General features: G+C 37.4%; 2 protein-coding genes across 3 annotated transcripts; one reads left to right on the top strand and one right to left on the bottom strand.

Annotated features, from left to right (window-relative positions):
- The first annotated feature begins 6,343 nt into the window (after positions 1-6,343).
- LOC113302284 (pectinesterase QRT1-like) lies at positions 6,344-8,210 on the top strand. Its single transcript, XM_026551183.1, has 5 exons — positions 6,344-6,629; positions 6,740-6,929; positions 7,010-7,213; positions 7,319-7,554; positions 7,635-8,210. Exons 1-5 carry the CDS (start codon positions 6,370-6,372, stop codon positions 7,780-7,782), a joined length of 1,038 nt encoding a protein of 345 aa, XP_026406968.1. The 5' UTR covers positions 6,344-6,369; the 3' UTR covers positions 7,783-8,210.
- Positions 8,211-8,319: 109 nt separating this feature from the next.
- LOC113302271 lies at positions 8,320-13,201 on the bottom strand. 2 transcript variants are annotated; one of them, XM_026551173.1, is made up of 8 exons: positions 13,023-13,201; positions 12,283-12,614; positions 11,016-11,110; positions 10,794-10,916; positions 10,623-10,715; positions 9,936-10,523; positions 9,349-9,565; positions 8,320-9,231 (listed from the first exon to the last, which is right to left on the bottom strand). In XM_026551173.1, the coding sequence occupies exons 2-8, from the start codon at positions 12,590-12,592 to the stop codon at positions 8,645-8,647; spliced, it is 2,013 nt and encodes a 670-aa protein (XP_026406958.1). In that variant the 5' UTR covers positions 12,593-12,614; positions 13,023-13,201; the 3' UTR covers positions 8,320-8,644. The 2 variants fall into 2 exon arrangements, with proteins under 2 accessions (XP_026406958.1, XP_026406950.1); XM_026551165.1 differs by having other exon boundaries at positions 9,936-10,715.
- Between the last annotated feature and the right edge of the window lie 386 nt (positions 13,202-13,587).

The raw sequence follows: 13,587 nt of genomic DNA, 5'->3' as shown, positions 1-13,587 counted from the left end.
TTTTGACAAGTGAGTATTGGATGTCCATGCCAATAAACGGCCAACTACTCGCCAATGCGTTCAATTGCGTTGTCCATTATATCTCAAATGCATTGAATTTCACATTTGCACCGACAAGGATACCATGTGACGAAAAATCGGATAAAACAAGAAGAGTGGTGATGGGTTACGTATGCGGAAACCATTTTACCGGACTCCAAATGAGTGAAGGATGCCCATTACCTCCATTATTCGATTGTAACGAATGGTCCAAGTCTTGGTGTATTAGATTCGAGGAGAGTATTGAATTTTGGAAGGCATTACAAATGTCAAGGAGTAATGTCTCATTTGCATTGATGAACGATTATGAGGATGACTAAAAGTTCGTGAAGGGTGGTGAAAATATTTTGAATAGCTCACTAGGAATAAAAGATTTTGTCTAGAAGTGATAATTGAGTCATACGTATTTTGGTATTTTGTCTAGATGTGACAATATTATATGTATTTTGAAGATATTCTCTTAAGTATTTTGTCGATTTTTTTTTTCTTGTTTCATTACTAACCCCATATTACAACCCATCAAACCACATGACATTATATAGAAATTACAACCTATTAAACCACATGACATTACATAGAAATTTCATTACAAAAGGACTAATATTCGGGTCTACGAGTGCGATAAAAGTCCTTTAGGATGTTAAAATGAGGTAAGTATTGGAAATTTGACCTTTTTCACCTTCTTCATTCCTTAATAGCACACTCTAAAACTTGTTCATTAGTTTCACCTCTAAGTCGTATTTGATCAATAATACGAACTAATTCCATAAATTCTTTAACTTGATCCCTTATCGTTCTGTAACGACAATACAACTTAATTCCATCACGGTTATAAGGGTTACCGGTTTCAGAGCAAAAGTTTTCGTAAATGGTTCTCCAATGACTTGTACTCACAAAACCACCTTGACGTTGTTCTTCTCCTCTTTTTGGATAGCATAGTACATAGTTGCGGAAAATACACAAATCTTCATCCAAATTAAAACCAGGTTCAGCCATAATCTAGTATATTTCTTTCTATAATAGAGTAAGAGTTTAGGTGGAGATGGTTGATGTTAAAGATGGAGTGTCTAGATAAGAAAAAATAAGATGGTTGGGCATGTATGTTCAACTTATATATAAAGAAGACCAAGATGTGTAACGGCTCTATTTTCAAAATTCAGGTAGTACAAGTTCCCAACGGCTCTATTTTCAAAAATCAGGTAGTACAAGTTCCCAATGGCTCTATTTTCAAACCAAAAAGGGACAAAAAAACAACAAATTCACTTTAAAAACGACTTACTTCTAGGTTTTAGAGAACACGAACCTAGACGTAATCATAGGAACCAAGCAAAGAATGCTACTATCAAGGTTACGTCCAGGTTTTAGTGAAAGAAAACCAGGACGTAACTCTGAGAAACACTTTCTGTCAGTCTTACGTCTGGGTTTTCCGAACCCCAAACCTAGACGTAAGCCTGCAAAACTCCTAAAACTTATTTTGTTCAGTATTACGTCTGGGTTGTGCCTAACCCAAACCTGGACGTAAATGAACACCTAATTTGTGCATTCACTCAAACATAAAGACACGTAAATAGAGTTCATTCTAGCTAATACAAACCAAAGGGCAATTGCAGTCTAATGGAAACTTGTACATAACAACCAAAGAAACAAGCAAAGGAAACTAAATAGTCTTCCACACCAAAGAAAACTTGTTCATAACAACCAAAGAAACAATCAAAAGAAACAAAATAGTCTTCTACAATTATGATATTGATAGATTTTAAGGACAATGTCTACTCATTACGAGTACGACCACGACCTCTTTTGTTGCTTTTGTTACCACCTCGAGTACGAGGACCGTCACGACCACCATGACCCCGACCCCGACCATGAGCATACATATCCTCTTCATTGGATTCAGAACTACTAGGTAATGGCTGACGTTGACTAGTACCCACATCTCTACGCCTCTTCGTGCCCCTTTCTAAGTTCTTGTAATCCTTGTTTGGATCCGGAAAGTCTTTGACTTTTTGTTAGAAAACCTTTACTTGTGCACTTGTGAGGCCCTCACCTTTTTTGACGCATTGAGTCAATGTTTGTGCCAAGTGAAGGCATTTCTTTTTCTATTTTACATATCAAAATGAAACATATTAGTACAAACAAATATAGCGTTATTTAAAACATATTAGTAGAAATGTGAAATGGCATCATGAAAAATAACAACTTTACTTACCGTCTTGAAATATAGCTCCTTCCAATCCATATCAAGCACACTTTTCTTCTCGGCTTCACACATCTTCTTTTCTATAGCCTTTTGGATATATATCGCCGCTTCCGGATCATAACTGATCACATGAGGATGACCAAAATGGTAATACCATTCCAAATAACCTTCTTCGGCTTCCTTTGTGCCTAGAGCAGGAATGAGCTTCTTCATATGGATTTGGTATCGTGCATTACTGCGGTCGTTCCAAATATCAATAGTTGGCTCTGGGCTGTAGTTGAGCACGACATGGTCACCTTTTGCGGAAGAAGTATTAGCCAATAATTTGAACGATTCTTCAGTGACTTTTTCTTGCACATAACCATATTGGCGGAAAACTCGACGCGGATTGGCCATTACGTAACCATGAGGATGAAACAAAGGCCCATTGTAGGATTCCAAACTTGAAAAAACACGATGATCAATCTCTTCTCCAAACTTATCTTTCCTTAAATCTATGTAAGGATCAAATACCACATCTTCAACGGTGAGAGCATCCATTTCCAACCTTAAAGAAGATATCTTCTCTTCTTTGTGCTTTATTTGGGTACCAGTGAATACAAACTTTTTTCCTGTAGGACGACCAATTTCATCATCTAACCAAGTCGTAGGATGTCTCATGCTCGGAAAGTGGTCATATACCCATGCCTACCAAATTATATATAAACATAATAAGAATATATATATAAAACAAAAACAGAAAAGATATATATAACAAAAAAAAAAGAAAAGACAAATTACCTGAAAAAGATCAACATTCCCAACAAGTTTGGTGGCTCCAACCCTCGAAGCTTTTCGAAAACTATCAAGTAAAAAAGCGAGGGTGGCAGTGCCCCAAGCATACTTTTTGGTCTCTTGGAAATCTTTTAACCATTGTAGATAATGGACATTTACTCGATTCCCCGAGTTATCAGGAAAGAATATGGTACCAAGGGAATGCAATAAGTATGTGGTGGTTGTACGACGAGCTCTTGTTTCATCCATCACCTCATGACGTTCTTCTACAACCTTTTTTGTTCCTCCAAACATATCTTTCAGATTCTTCAACATTATCTTTTTGACAGGTATAGATGGACCATCTCTTGCTTCATTTGGTTTATCTCCACCAGCCCACTTAAACTGTTTCTCCGTCTCAGCTCGCTCCCATCCAAGTGTGTCTTTAACAAGGACATAAAGGTCTTCCCAACTCATATTGTTGTCAAAACCTTCAGAAACAGATTTTCCTTCAATCTTTAAGTTCAAGATTTGCTTCACATCATCCGGCGTTATTGTCATCTCGCCGAATGGAAGATAAAAAGTATCGGTTTCTAACCAATATCGCTCTCTAAAGGCACATGCAATAATAGAATCAAACTCATGCTGATGGTTGAGAATTCCATTATCTAGCCCTGTATCCAATACAAGATCACGAACCTCTTTACATTCTTCACCTAACGGCCAATAACCACCCTTTTTATGTTTCAGTTTCTTTATCGCAATTTCATGATCCTACAAAGAATATATAAACAACAAATTTATTAAATTTCTAAATTATACCACATAAACAATATATAAAGTTGAACAAAATCATGCAAAATAAGAGAAAATTTGAGATTATTACCCTGCTTTCGCAAACCTTAGCAGCCCATGAATGTGGATAACCAAATAAGACCGCATATTTATCGGGCGCCTCACCCCAAAGTGCTCCATTCTTCTTCTTAGGAAACAACATGTCTTTGCCTTTAGGATGCTTGCCTTTAGGTGAAGGTTTCTTCCTCGGCTTTTTTTTCCTTCGCTTGAGGTTTAGGTGTAGCTTCAGGTGAAGCAACAACAACTTGTTTCCCTTTTCCTTGAACAACAACTTCTTCTTCTTCTTCTTGATTTGGTGTATATCTAATCATGAGTGTACCTCCCGATATCACCGGTAGTTGAAATTGATCCCCTTCAATTTTTAGATCTTGGAAAAATTATCTTCAATTTCAGGACATGTTGAGCTACTTCTTTGGATCATATCCTTCTTCTTCTTAGCATCCTCGTGGAGACCTCTATGATCTACCCCACAATGAATTTTATGGCGAGGTGGAGGAGTATCTTTCGGTGTTAAGTTATTTCCTCTATTATTTTTAGGCTTTGCTCTATCACGATTCCTGCAAGTTACAAGAAATAGATCTTTTAGAATCAGTATCGATGAATTAGTAACACAGGCCAATCTATTAAAAAAAAAAGATTTTCAGGATGAATTACGCCTAGACTCGACATATAGAAAACCTGGACGTCCATCTTTACGCCTGGGAAATGTTGTGCAAGAACCTAGGCGTAAACCCAAAGTTGGAATTCTTCAAAACATCCAGGATAAATTACGCCTAGGTTCGACAGATAGAAAACCTGGACGTCCAACATTACGCCTGGGAAGTGTAGTGAAAGAACCTAGGCGTAAACCCAAAGTTTGAATTCTTCAAAACATCCAGGAAGAATTACGCCTAGGTTCTACATATAGCAAACCCAGACGTTCTAAATTACGCCTGGAAAATGTGTGAAAGAAACTAGGCGTAAACCTAAAGTTCAAATTTCTTCAAAACATCCAGGAAGAATTACGCCTAGATTTCAATCGAAACGTAAAACTAAAATTACGCCTAGGTTCACGATGGGAAAATTCAATAACTAAATCTAGGCGTGAAATTGGAATTACGCATGGAAATCAACTAAACCTAGACGTGAACGACATGCAAATCAAAGTTTACGCTTGAATTGAACTAAACCTAGGCGTAAGTTCTTCAAAAACTAAATTATGATTGAAAAATCTAGTACCGTACCCAGACGTAACACTAGCAGAAAGTAAATCAAACCCTAATTTTACTTCGATTTCATTCGATTTAAGCACAAAAACGAGTACAAAAAGATGGGTTTGTTTGATTATTACCTTACATACACCATGGGTTGTTGTTGAGGAGTTTGAAAACTTGATTCTTCAATTGATTGAATCGGTGGAATGAGTTGAGGATGAAGTTGGGGTTGATTGAGATGTTGATTACCATCACTGGGATCAGTTTGCTTCTTCCTCATGTTTCATATAGATTTCAATCCAACGATATTAAGGTTTTCAAATCGCCGATTAATCGAAAACGATGAAATGAATTGATGTGAAAATAGAAATTTACTGTGAAGAAGAAGAAGAGAAAGAGGAGAAGAAGAAGAGAGCAGGAGTCAAAAGGTTGAAAGTGTGAAGATTAGATTAGGTTTTTATTCTGTTTTTGTTTTAATTTTAATTGTTTTGTAATTTGGACAAATTGTTATTGAATCAAAAGTATCTCTTAACCAGATTTTTGGTCACCAGATATCCAAGTGAAACCTCTCTAATGGAGTATGACGCCCAAATAATAGCCTTCTTCTTAAATTTGAAGCAGTACCAACTCTTGCTTGCAGCCTGTAGCTGCACAAATCAAAGGACGGGGCCGGTTTTAAGAGAGTAGTTTTGGAAAATATTGGACGGTCAGGATCTTTCCGGTTACTCTTTTCGTGTCCGGTACCAGGTACTTCTGAACAGTGTAAGCAGTTATTTCGGAAAACTAAAAACGCTTAGACTGAAGCGAGAGACCATAACCGCTACTACTATATGACTATTGAAGAAGAGAGTATTTGAGTCTTAAAAAGGAGGATAATAACTACTCATCAACAACCAATTTCTCCACGTTCAATTTTAAACTCTCATCATTCATCATCATCAAAATCAAACAAAATCTTTCCTTCTTCCATCAATTTTCTTAGAATTAGTACTCTTTTCATGACTAACCTTTACAATTCCCTCCATTACATCCCAATTACATAATCATAACAATAATTTCCCCATTAATACTTCTCCTCCTCATACTATCTAACTCTTTCTCTTTCTATATGATGCGTTTTTATTTTCTCTCTCGTCAGTTAACCCTCAAAAGGAACTGCAACAGACATTCACATTCTCAACATACGCTCCTCTTCATTCACCATTTATTACTTTCTCATTTCTTTCTCATCTCCTCCTTAGCTCCAATCCAAACAGAGCAAACAAAACAGAGTGAAAAACAGATTATAACGTCGTGGCGGTGATGGCATTCTCAGTTTCAAGTCTTCTCATGGTGTTTTTCTTTGTTTCTTTGAACGGTTTTCAATTGGGTTTTTCTTCGCAATTTGGGAATTTTATTACTTGGGAAGATATTAGAATTGAGAATTACTTTGGTAGAATGAGAATAACTGATCGAGATAATAGTAGTCGTGTGATCATGGTTGCGAAAGATGGATCAGGAGATTCGTATACGGTTCAAGGTGCGATTGATTTGATTCCAGATTTTAATAATCAACGAGTTAAGATTTGGATTCTTCCAGGAATTTACAGGTTAGTCTCTGTGTATGTTCAAGAAAACAAGTTTCTGTACTTCATTCAAGGTCAAGTCTTTATTCAGAGGTGTTGTTGCTCACATTTTGTGGTTTTTGGTTTGTTTGCAGGGAAAGGGTGTTAGTGCCTAAAACTAAACCATACGTTTCGTTTATTGCGTATAGAAATGCTGAAACTGTAATATCATGGAATACCAAAGCTTCTGATAGAGATATAAATGGGAATGAAACTGGAACTTTCAATACAGCTACTGTTGATATACAATCTGATTACTTTTGTGCAACAGGAATCACATTTGAGGTAATTTCTTTCATAAATGAGTTGTACTCTAGATACTTCTGGATTGCAGATTGCTTGATAAGGTTATGGTGTATTTGCAGAACACAGTGGTTTCAGTTCCAGGAGGGCAAGGAATGCAAGCTGTGGCGTTGAAAGTTGCAGGAGATAAAGCTATGTTTTTCAGAGTTAACATTTTAGGTTCACAGGATACTTTGTTGGACTTGAGTGGATCACATTACTTTTATCAATGTTATATTCAAGGAGCAGTTGATTTTATTTTCGGCAGTGCAAGATCACTCTACCAGGTATAAACAAAAAATGGGTCATTGGAATAGTTCTTTCAGTTTGTCATAGATAGAAAGACGTATTTTCTTGATTCTAATAGCAGAAGTTGGGTATTTGGAAAACAGGACTGTATTCTTCATTCAACTGCTGGAAGTGTGGGAGCAATTGCAGCTCATCATAGGAATTCAGCGGATGAAGATTCGGGGTTTTCGTTTGTCAACTGCAAAGTTAATGGAACAGGCTCCATTCTCTTGGGAAGAGCTTGGGGTAAATATTCTAGAGCAGTTTATTCTTACTGTGATTTCGACGGAATTATAGCTCCCACTGGATGGAGTGACTGGGGAGACTCATCAAGAAGAAGGTAAGTTCTCAAAATGCTACATAGTATTCATGTTTTCGAATTTGGAAACGAAATTGGGACCTAACTTAGGTTTATTGCAGTACTGTGTTGTTCGGGGAATATCAGTGTCGTGGTTCGGGTGCCAACTTGGAAAATCGAGTACCCTGGGCGAAAACATTCAGCTTTGAAGAAGCAAGACCATTTCTAGATATGACTTTCATTGATGGAAATGAATGGTTAAGACTTTGATTCTCTCACTGTTGTATACTAGACATGCTTTAATCAATGGAAGGATACTACACATATTTTCAGTACATACAGCCTCTCAAATGTCAAACAATGCTTATTCAAAATATGTACAGACAGGGAAATTGGTGCCTTTGCTTAGCAGATTATGAACTTGAGTGGTGTAAGCAAGTCAAGAGCAATGATAACAATTAACAAGCTAGCTGTTTACATCAGATCATCGATCAGCCAAGTAACAAATTTTCGACAAATACAAGTCATACATAGCGATAAAGTAAATGAAAGGAATCATTTACACTGATGTAAGGATGCTTTTAAAATGGGATCATAGATATGTGATGAAGAGTTAAATGAGGTGGTACTAGCCTAGCCTTTTAAGGGTGTCATGTGTCCATTTGATTGTTTGTTGTGAGTGTCTGCTGCGTACACCTTGCACAAGTAAGATCATCCTCATTGCCTGCATCTGACCTGTTCCTGATTATGATTCATAACCACATAAATGTAACTTGCTTGTTAAAATTTTATACTGCTAATGGAATGCATAATAACTAAAGTTAATTCATTTCCAATATAATAATGGGGCTGTTATGTTCATAGTTCAGTAAAGTACTATGACACATGTTACACAATATCTTAAGTTTACTAGCACCGCAATTGGCTGCGAAGGCACAAGCACAATCACCGAGCCCGTCTTTCTAGTCTAACTATGAACTATCCCATTAATTTCATAGCCTACAAAAGATTCTCTATAATTTATATACAGCCCTCTCCAAGTCTTCTTATAAGACAACAAAATGAACTTATCCCATTAACACTGGCAACATCTATGTATCCTATCTACAAGTACTATAATTTACTTATCTGTTCAAGCATCATCTCCATCCAAATCTACAACGTCACATTTTTGGCTTGCCGTCTCAACAATATCTACTTTCATATCCACCTTATCATTCAGACAATCACATGTAATATTATTTTCTTCCTTTCTACCATTACAACCCTCGCCATGGCCTCCGTTATCAATGTCCATAGCATCTTCTACCTTCATATCCACTATGTCCTTCTCTTCATCAACCTCCATTTCACTTTTTTCATTGTCGCCATCACTTTTCTTACCTTTCTCGTTAGACTGCACCAGCTTATTTGGGATTGCCCCAGTCATATTTCCAGGAATGACACTGGATCCAGCTGAAACATCCAACTCCTGCTTATTCTCTTTGACTTCATCAAGTTTAGAAGCACTGGGCAATTCACAGTCCGACATCGCAGTGCCACCAGACTCGACTCCCTTAGCTACAATCGAGCATGCAGGGATCTTTGTGCCATCTCGAAGAGCTGCTGCAACAGCACAGTGTATATCTGCATTCGGACCGATGTCTCTCCACTTGGTACCGTCCCAATCCCTAGATCGCCTAAGGTTTTTCCTTTCTATTTTCATGAACCTGTTTTCACCTGAAACGTTACGCAAGTGATGCTTTCATCTATTGTATGGTGGCATGGATATTCAATTAAAGTTCCCACAAGGTTATCCACGCAAAAAAACATAAAGTTTCGCAAAGAAAAATATACCAGGGAAATAAACTTTTACATCACCATCTGCAGCATTTTCAGTTTCAACTAATGCTCCTTCCCACCAGCCATCGCCACACCATGCATCCACTGGAGCACCAATTTCAAAAACAATATCCAAGAGATCCTGGGGAGGCCGCGGTCGCATCCTCGGTCGCTCTAAGCATCTCATTCCCAATTTATCAGGAGGTGCTAGTCTGAAGGCAGGGACCCATTCCTACATGTACGAAAAATTGGCATGATCAGTTTTTCTGCACAAAATAAAAAGGAAAAGAAAAAGACTTTCTTCTAGAATTCAATCAAGATCTACTGATGAATGTCTCTAATGCTGCAATGTAAGAACTAAGTTAACAATATTGTCCTCTAAACCTTTTTTGGCTTAGCCACTTGAAATATTTCACAGGTTTATCCAAATTTCTACTAGCAGTTAATACATAATTACTACTAGCAGTTAATATTTCATATGTATATCTTAATTACTACTAGCAGATCCAACAAAAGCACATGGTAGTAAATTTGTTTCACATTTTTTTTATACTTCTAGTCATGCTGACTGGCAACTATAAAATAAGTCACTGCATACTCACACAAACATTTCCTGGTTCATCCTCGTCCTCCAGATCATCATATTGAACCTTCACCTGCTTCTGATGTGATGCCTGCACGATCGTACCCCTGAACCAGCAGCCCCTTATGCCACTATCATTAGACAACAGTTCAATCTTTTCACCAATTTTGAAGGGCAAAAGGATTGAGCGTGGTCCCCCAACAGATTTGGCTATCAGCAGCCTACTGTTAGATGATAAACCTGGTTTCAAGTTCTGAATTGCCCCTCCGGAGGATGTCGGTTCACTTCTTTGGCCTGAAACTTTGCCACCAGGTGAGTTTGTCAAAACTCTTTGTTGTCCTCTGGAACTTCTAATCCTCTTTGATCCCATCTTAATTCTTTTCCCTTTGACGAATTCTTCCTCTTCTTCTAAACAAGACAGGATTGCTTGCTCAAAATATCCCTTTAATTTAGTTGGATCAAAGGACTTGATTTTGTTGCTTTTAAACTGCCTAGAGCATAAATAGACTCTTTCTAAAGACGCATGTGGAAGAATCGTTAAGAATTTATCGTAATGATCTGGAGTTAAAATTGTGGCTCGACCATCAACACATTCAGCACTGATTACCTGTGAATTAGGAGTAATAAAAACTTCCCTTAGGTGAGGTTTGGATACGCGAATCACAGCCTCGACTTCTTTACTGTGATGAAACCACCTTACTTTTACCTTCTTCTGCCCTTTCCTGTCTTCATACATATCCTCTATATATGCCACATAATGAGTTTCTTCTTTTGCCATGATAAGAACAAATGCATGAATCTGGACATCATTGAAAAGGTATTCAAGTGTACCAAACGAGGATCGTTGGATAATAAGAAGTAACGTTACAATACTTACGGCTATAACTGTTCCACTTCTGCAAAATGTAGGGTAATGCTTGAGTTGTTTGCCACATGTCCAGGAATCACCTGACCATACAATGTCTGAGTTAAGCCCTTTAAGCTCTCTTGAGAAATGACCCTGAAATGGAAAAAATAAATAAAAATAAAATGGTTATAATTCAACAAGCAAAAAGATGAAAAGCAAAAGCGGCGTGAGGAATGAATGAAAGATAAATACCGCATCATCAGGTACATGGCTCCCAAGTGCATGTGCTACCTCCTTTGGCAAACTAGAAGATCCTAAAGCTTGTGCAGAATCATGCGTAGGGGAGTCTATCATCGATCAAATAAAATGACAAAGTTATCGGATGAGTACTCAACATGATAATACATTATATACAAGATACATATTTTGGTTTAAGGCAGAATGGTGCAAAAGTGAATGCATCTATAGAAATGAAATATGGAGTCGTTAAATTTGATTTTGACGTTAATGATCAGGGTGTCATGGTGACCTTCCAATTCTAGCACATAACAAATACAGGCCTGGGAACCAAATTAATAAGCAATTGTCAAAGCTATCTTCAACAGGTTTTAGTTTTCAACAACCACGTGGCACAGAAGCGTGTTATCGTGGCTAACTTAAGCAACGGCTGCAAGTGGTAAGTATAAGAGTATATTATGTTTCAGATTTATAAAAACAGAAAACCACCTGGTCTATCAGTATATACCAATTTTGACTACGATAACTCAATGAAATGGGTTATAACATCATGAGTCAATTAGCACGTTGAGTCTACATGAAGGGAAGAAATACATAGCAGCTAGGTGACTTTTGAAGGATATTCACACTTATATTTCCAGTGTAACAGAACATTTAATACCATGGCTTCCTGAACATAAAACAACAATACTAATACACTACTGTATCTTTTAAGCAATATTTGTACATGTTCTTCAATGCATTGTTCAAGCAGCAACAGTGTTACAAACCTGAGGCACGTGACTATGTTAGAATCGCCCAGATACATGGCAGCCAATATGCCAACATTGAATTTCCTCTAGAAACAGTTTAAGAAATGGGACTTCTTGTATTAGTTTATGCATTCGACTCAACTGAACTAGATGCATAAGATCATGAGAAACGAGCAGAGTTAACTCACATTATCTCCCAAACTCACTCAATCAGTGGATAGACTACACATAGTGAGGATTAAAAGGGGCGTCACAGATATGACAAAAGTATTACATTAAAACTTTGTCAGGCTCAAGTTCATGAAATAGGTGCACATGAAAGTGTAGCATTCCATTATTCAATTACTAAGAACAGCAATCACCTTGCACATGTATGTCTGCAAACTGATAGTTGCCATCATCAAGCAGGTTCTAAATCAAATTTCAAACAAATTCTTGTACCAGCAGAACTCAAGACAATCAAGAAAACACACAGAAAGAACTGAATAAAAAGGTAACACAAAACTCCTGAACCTAGAAATAATACATACTTATACGGTCTCGAGGAGGCTTCGAGAGCAACGAAGTGAGCCAATCAACAACTTCTCTTCTGGATCTCCATTTAAAGCCATCAGTAATGGACAAGTCAGCACCATAAACCTTTAAGAAATCATCCTCGGCAACATACACCATGTGTCTTACACTTCTTTCTGTACCTATAACTGCAAGAACGGAATCTCCAGCAGAATCTTTCAAGTAATAGTGAACTAGTCTATTACCCTTTTCCTGTGAAACAAACACCTCTTTCCATTCCAAGAAACCCTGGTTTTCCACAGACATCTTGATGGAGGGATATGACATAATTGAATGTCAACCAAAGCACCTAATCAGACAGTCAAATTTCCCCACATTTATACAGACTATTAGCTAAGATGGGACAAATTAGGTACCAGCGATCAAAAAGGAAAAAAATAATTTAAAAAAAAATCAAGACAAAGTATTGAGGTTTGGTTGGGGCAAACCTAGAGGCAGATGCCCAGATCAAAATAGTATCCAAAGCAAGAAATAGGTTTTAAGGTTGATCACTCTAGATGTGCCTAAAAATGCCACAGTTATGCTATGATAATGAACTATAATGTAGTAATTCTTTAAACTATTTTTTTTGTTTTGTTTTTAGCATAACCAGTGGAAAAACAAGATGGGTATTTGAGTAGAAAGAGGAAGAAGACATTGAGCGAAAAAAATCGAAGTATGATAAAGTAATGAAAAAGGTTTGATCAGCTGAACAAACCTATAAAGTTGCCGTGGAAACCCCCTACTGCTGCACAAGGGGAAGATAACGGAGTCAGAATTGTTGGAGCAGATGGATTAGCTTGGCCGCTTGGGACTTAACGTCCCTCCCATTAGAGAGAGAGGAGGTTTAGAGAGAGAGAGAAGAGAGCAACACAAAAAAGGTAACCATGAAAGACAACTGTCCCACTCTTGTTAGTCCTTCCTTTCACTCTCTCTGGCAAATTACAAGTAAATTTTTTCTTACAAAAGAGGGTGAAATCTCAGCTTTGCCCATGTCTGCCATCATTACAATGAAAAAGCAAGCAAAATGCCGTTTCCGAATCCTGAATCTCACAAATCTCGTTCTATTCTATTGAAAATCAATGAACGGATTCAAGTTTGTGGTCGTTAGGTGGGCCCGTGACCATCTTAGTCATCCACGTGCTCATAACAAGGGAGAAGATTTTCTCGAATGATTGTGCACTACGTGACAACACAGACAAGAACTATTTCATTTTAGACAAGGCAAATACTAGGTTAGTATAATTTAACTTGAACTTACATTTTAGACAAGGGAAGTACTA

This window comes from Papaver somniferum, chromosome 1 (assembly GCF_003573695.1).
Source record: "Papaver somniferum cultivar HN1 chromosome 1, ASM357369v1, whole genome shotgun sequence".
Lineage (NCBI taxonomy): Eukaryota > Viridiplantae > Streptophyta > Magnoliopsida > Ranunculales > Papaveraceae > Papaver > Papaver somniferum.
The sequence above is the reverse complement of the archived record's forward strand: the minus strand, read 5'-3'. Positions and strand labels throughout refer to the sequence as shown.

Coding starts and splice junctions, on each gene's coding strand:
- LOC113302284 (XM_026551183.1), top strand. CDS start 6,370: ATGGTGTTTTTCTTTGTTTCTTTGAACGGTTTTCAATTGGGTTTTTCT. Junction 6,930..7,009: donor CAACAGGAATCACATTTGAG/GTAATTTCTTTC, acceptor GTGTATTTGCAG/AACACAGTGGTTTCAGTTCC. Junction 7,555..7,634: donor GGAGACTCATCAAGAAGAAG/GTAAGTTCTCAA, acceptor GGTTTATTGCAG/TACTGTGTTGTTCGGGGAAT.
- LOC113302271 (XM_026551165.1), bottom strand. CDS start 12,592: ATGTCATATCCCTCCATCAAGATGTCTGTGGAAAACCAGGGTTTCTTG. Junction 11,111..12,282: donor GCCTCCTCGAGACCGTATAA/GTATGTATTATT, acceptor GATCGATGATAG/ACTCCCCTACGCATGATTCT. Junction 10,917..11,015: donor GCCATGTACCTGATGATGCG/GTATTTATCTTT, acceptor TTTCCATTTCAG/GGTCATTTCTCAAGAGAGCT.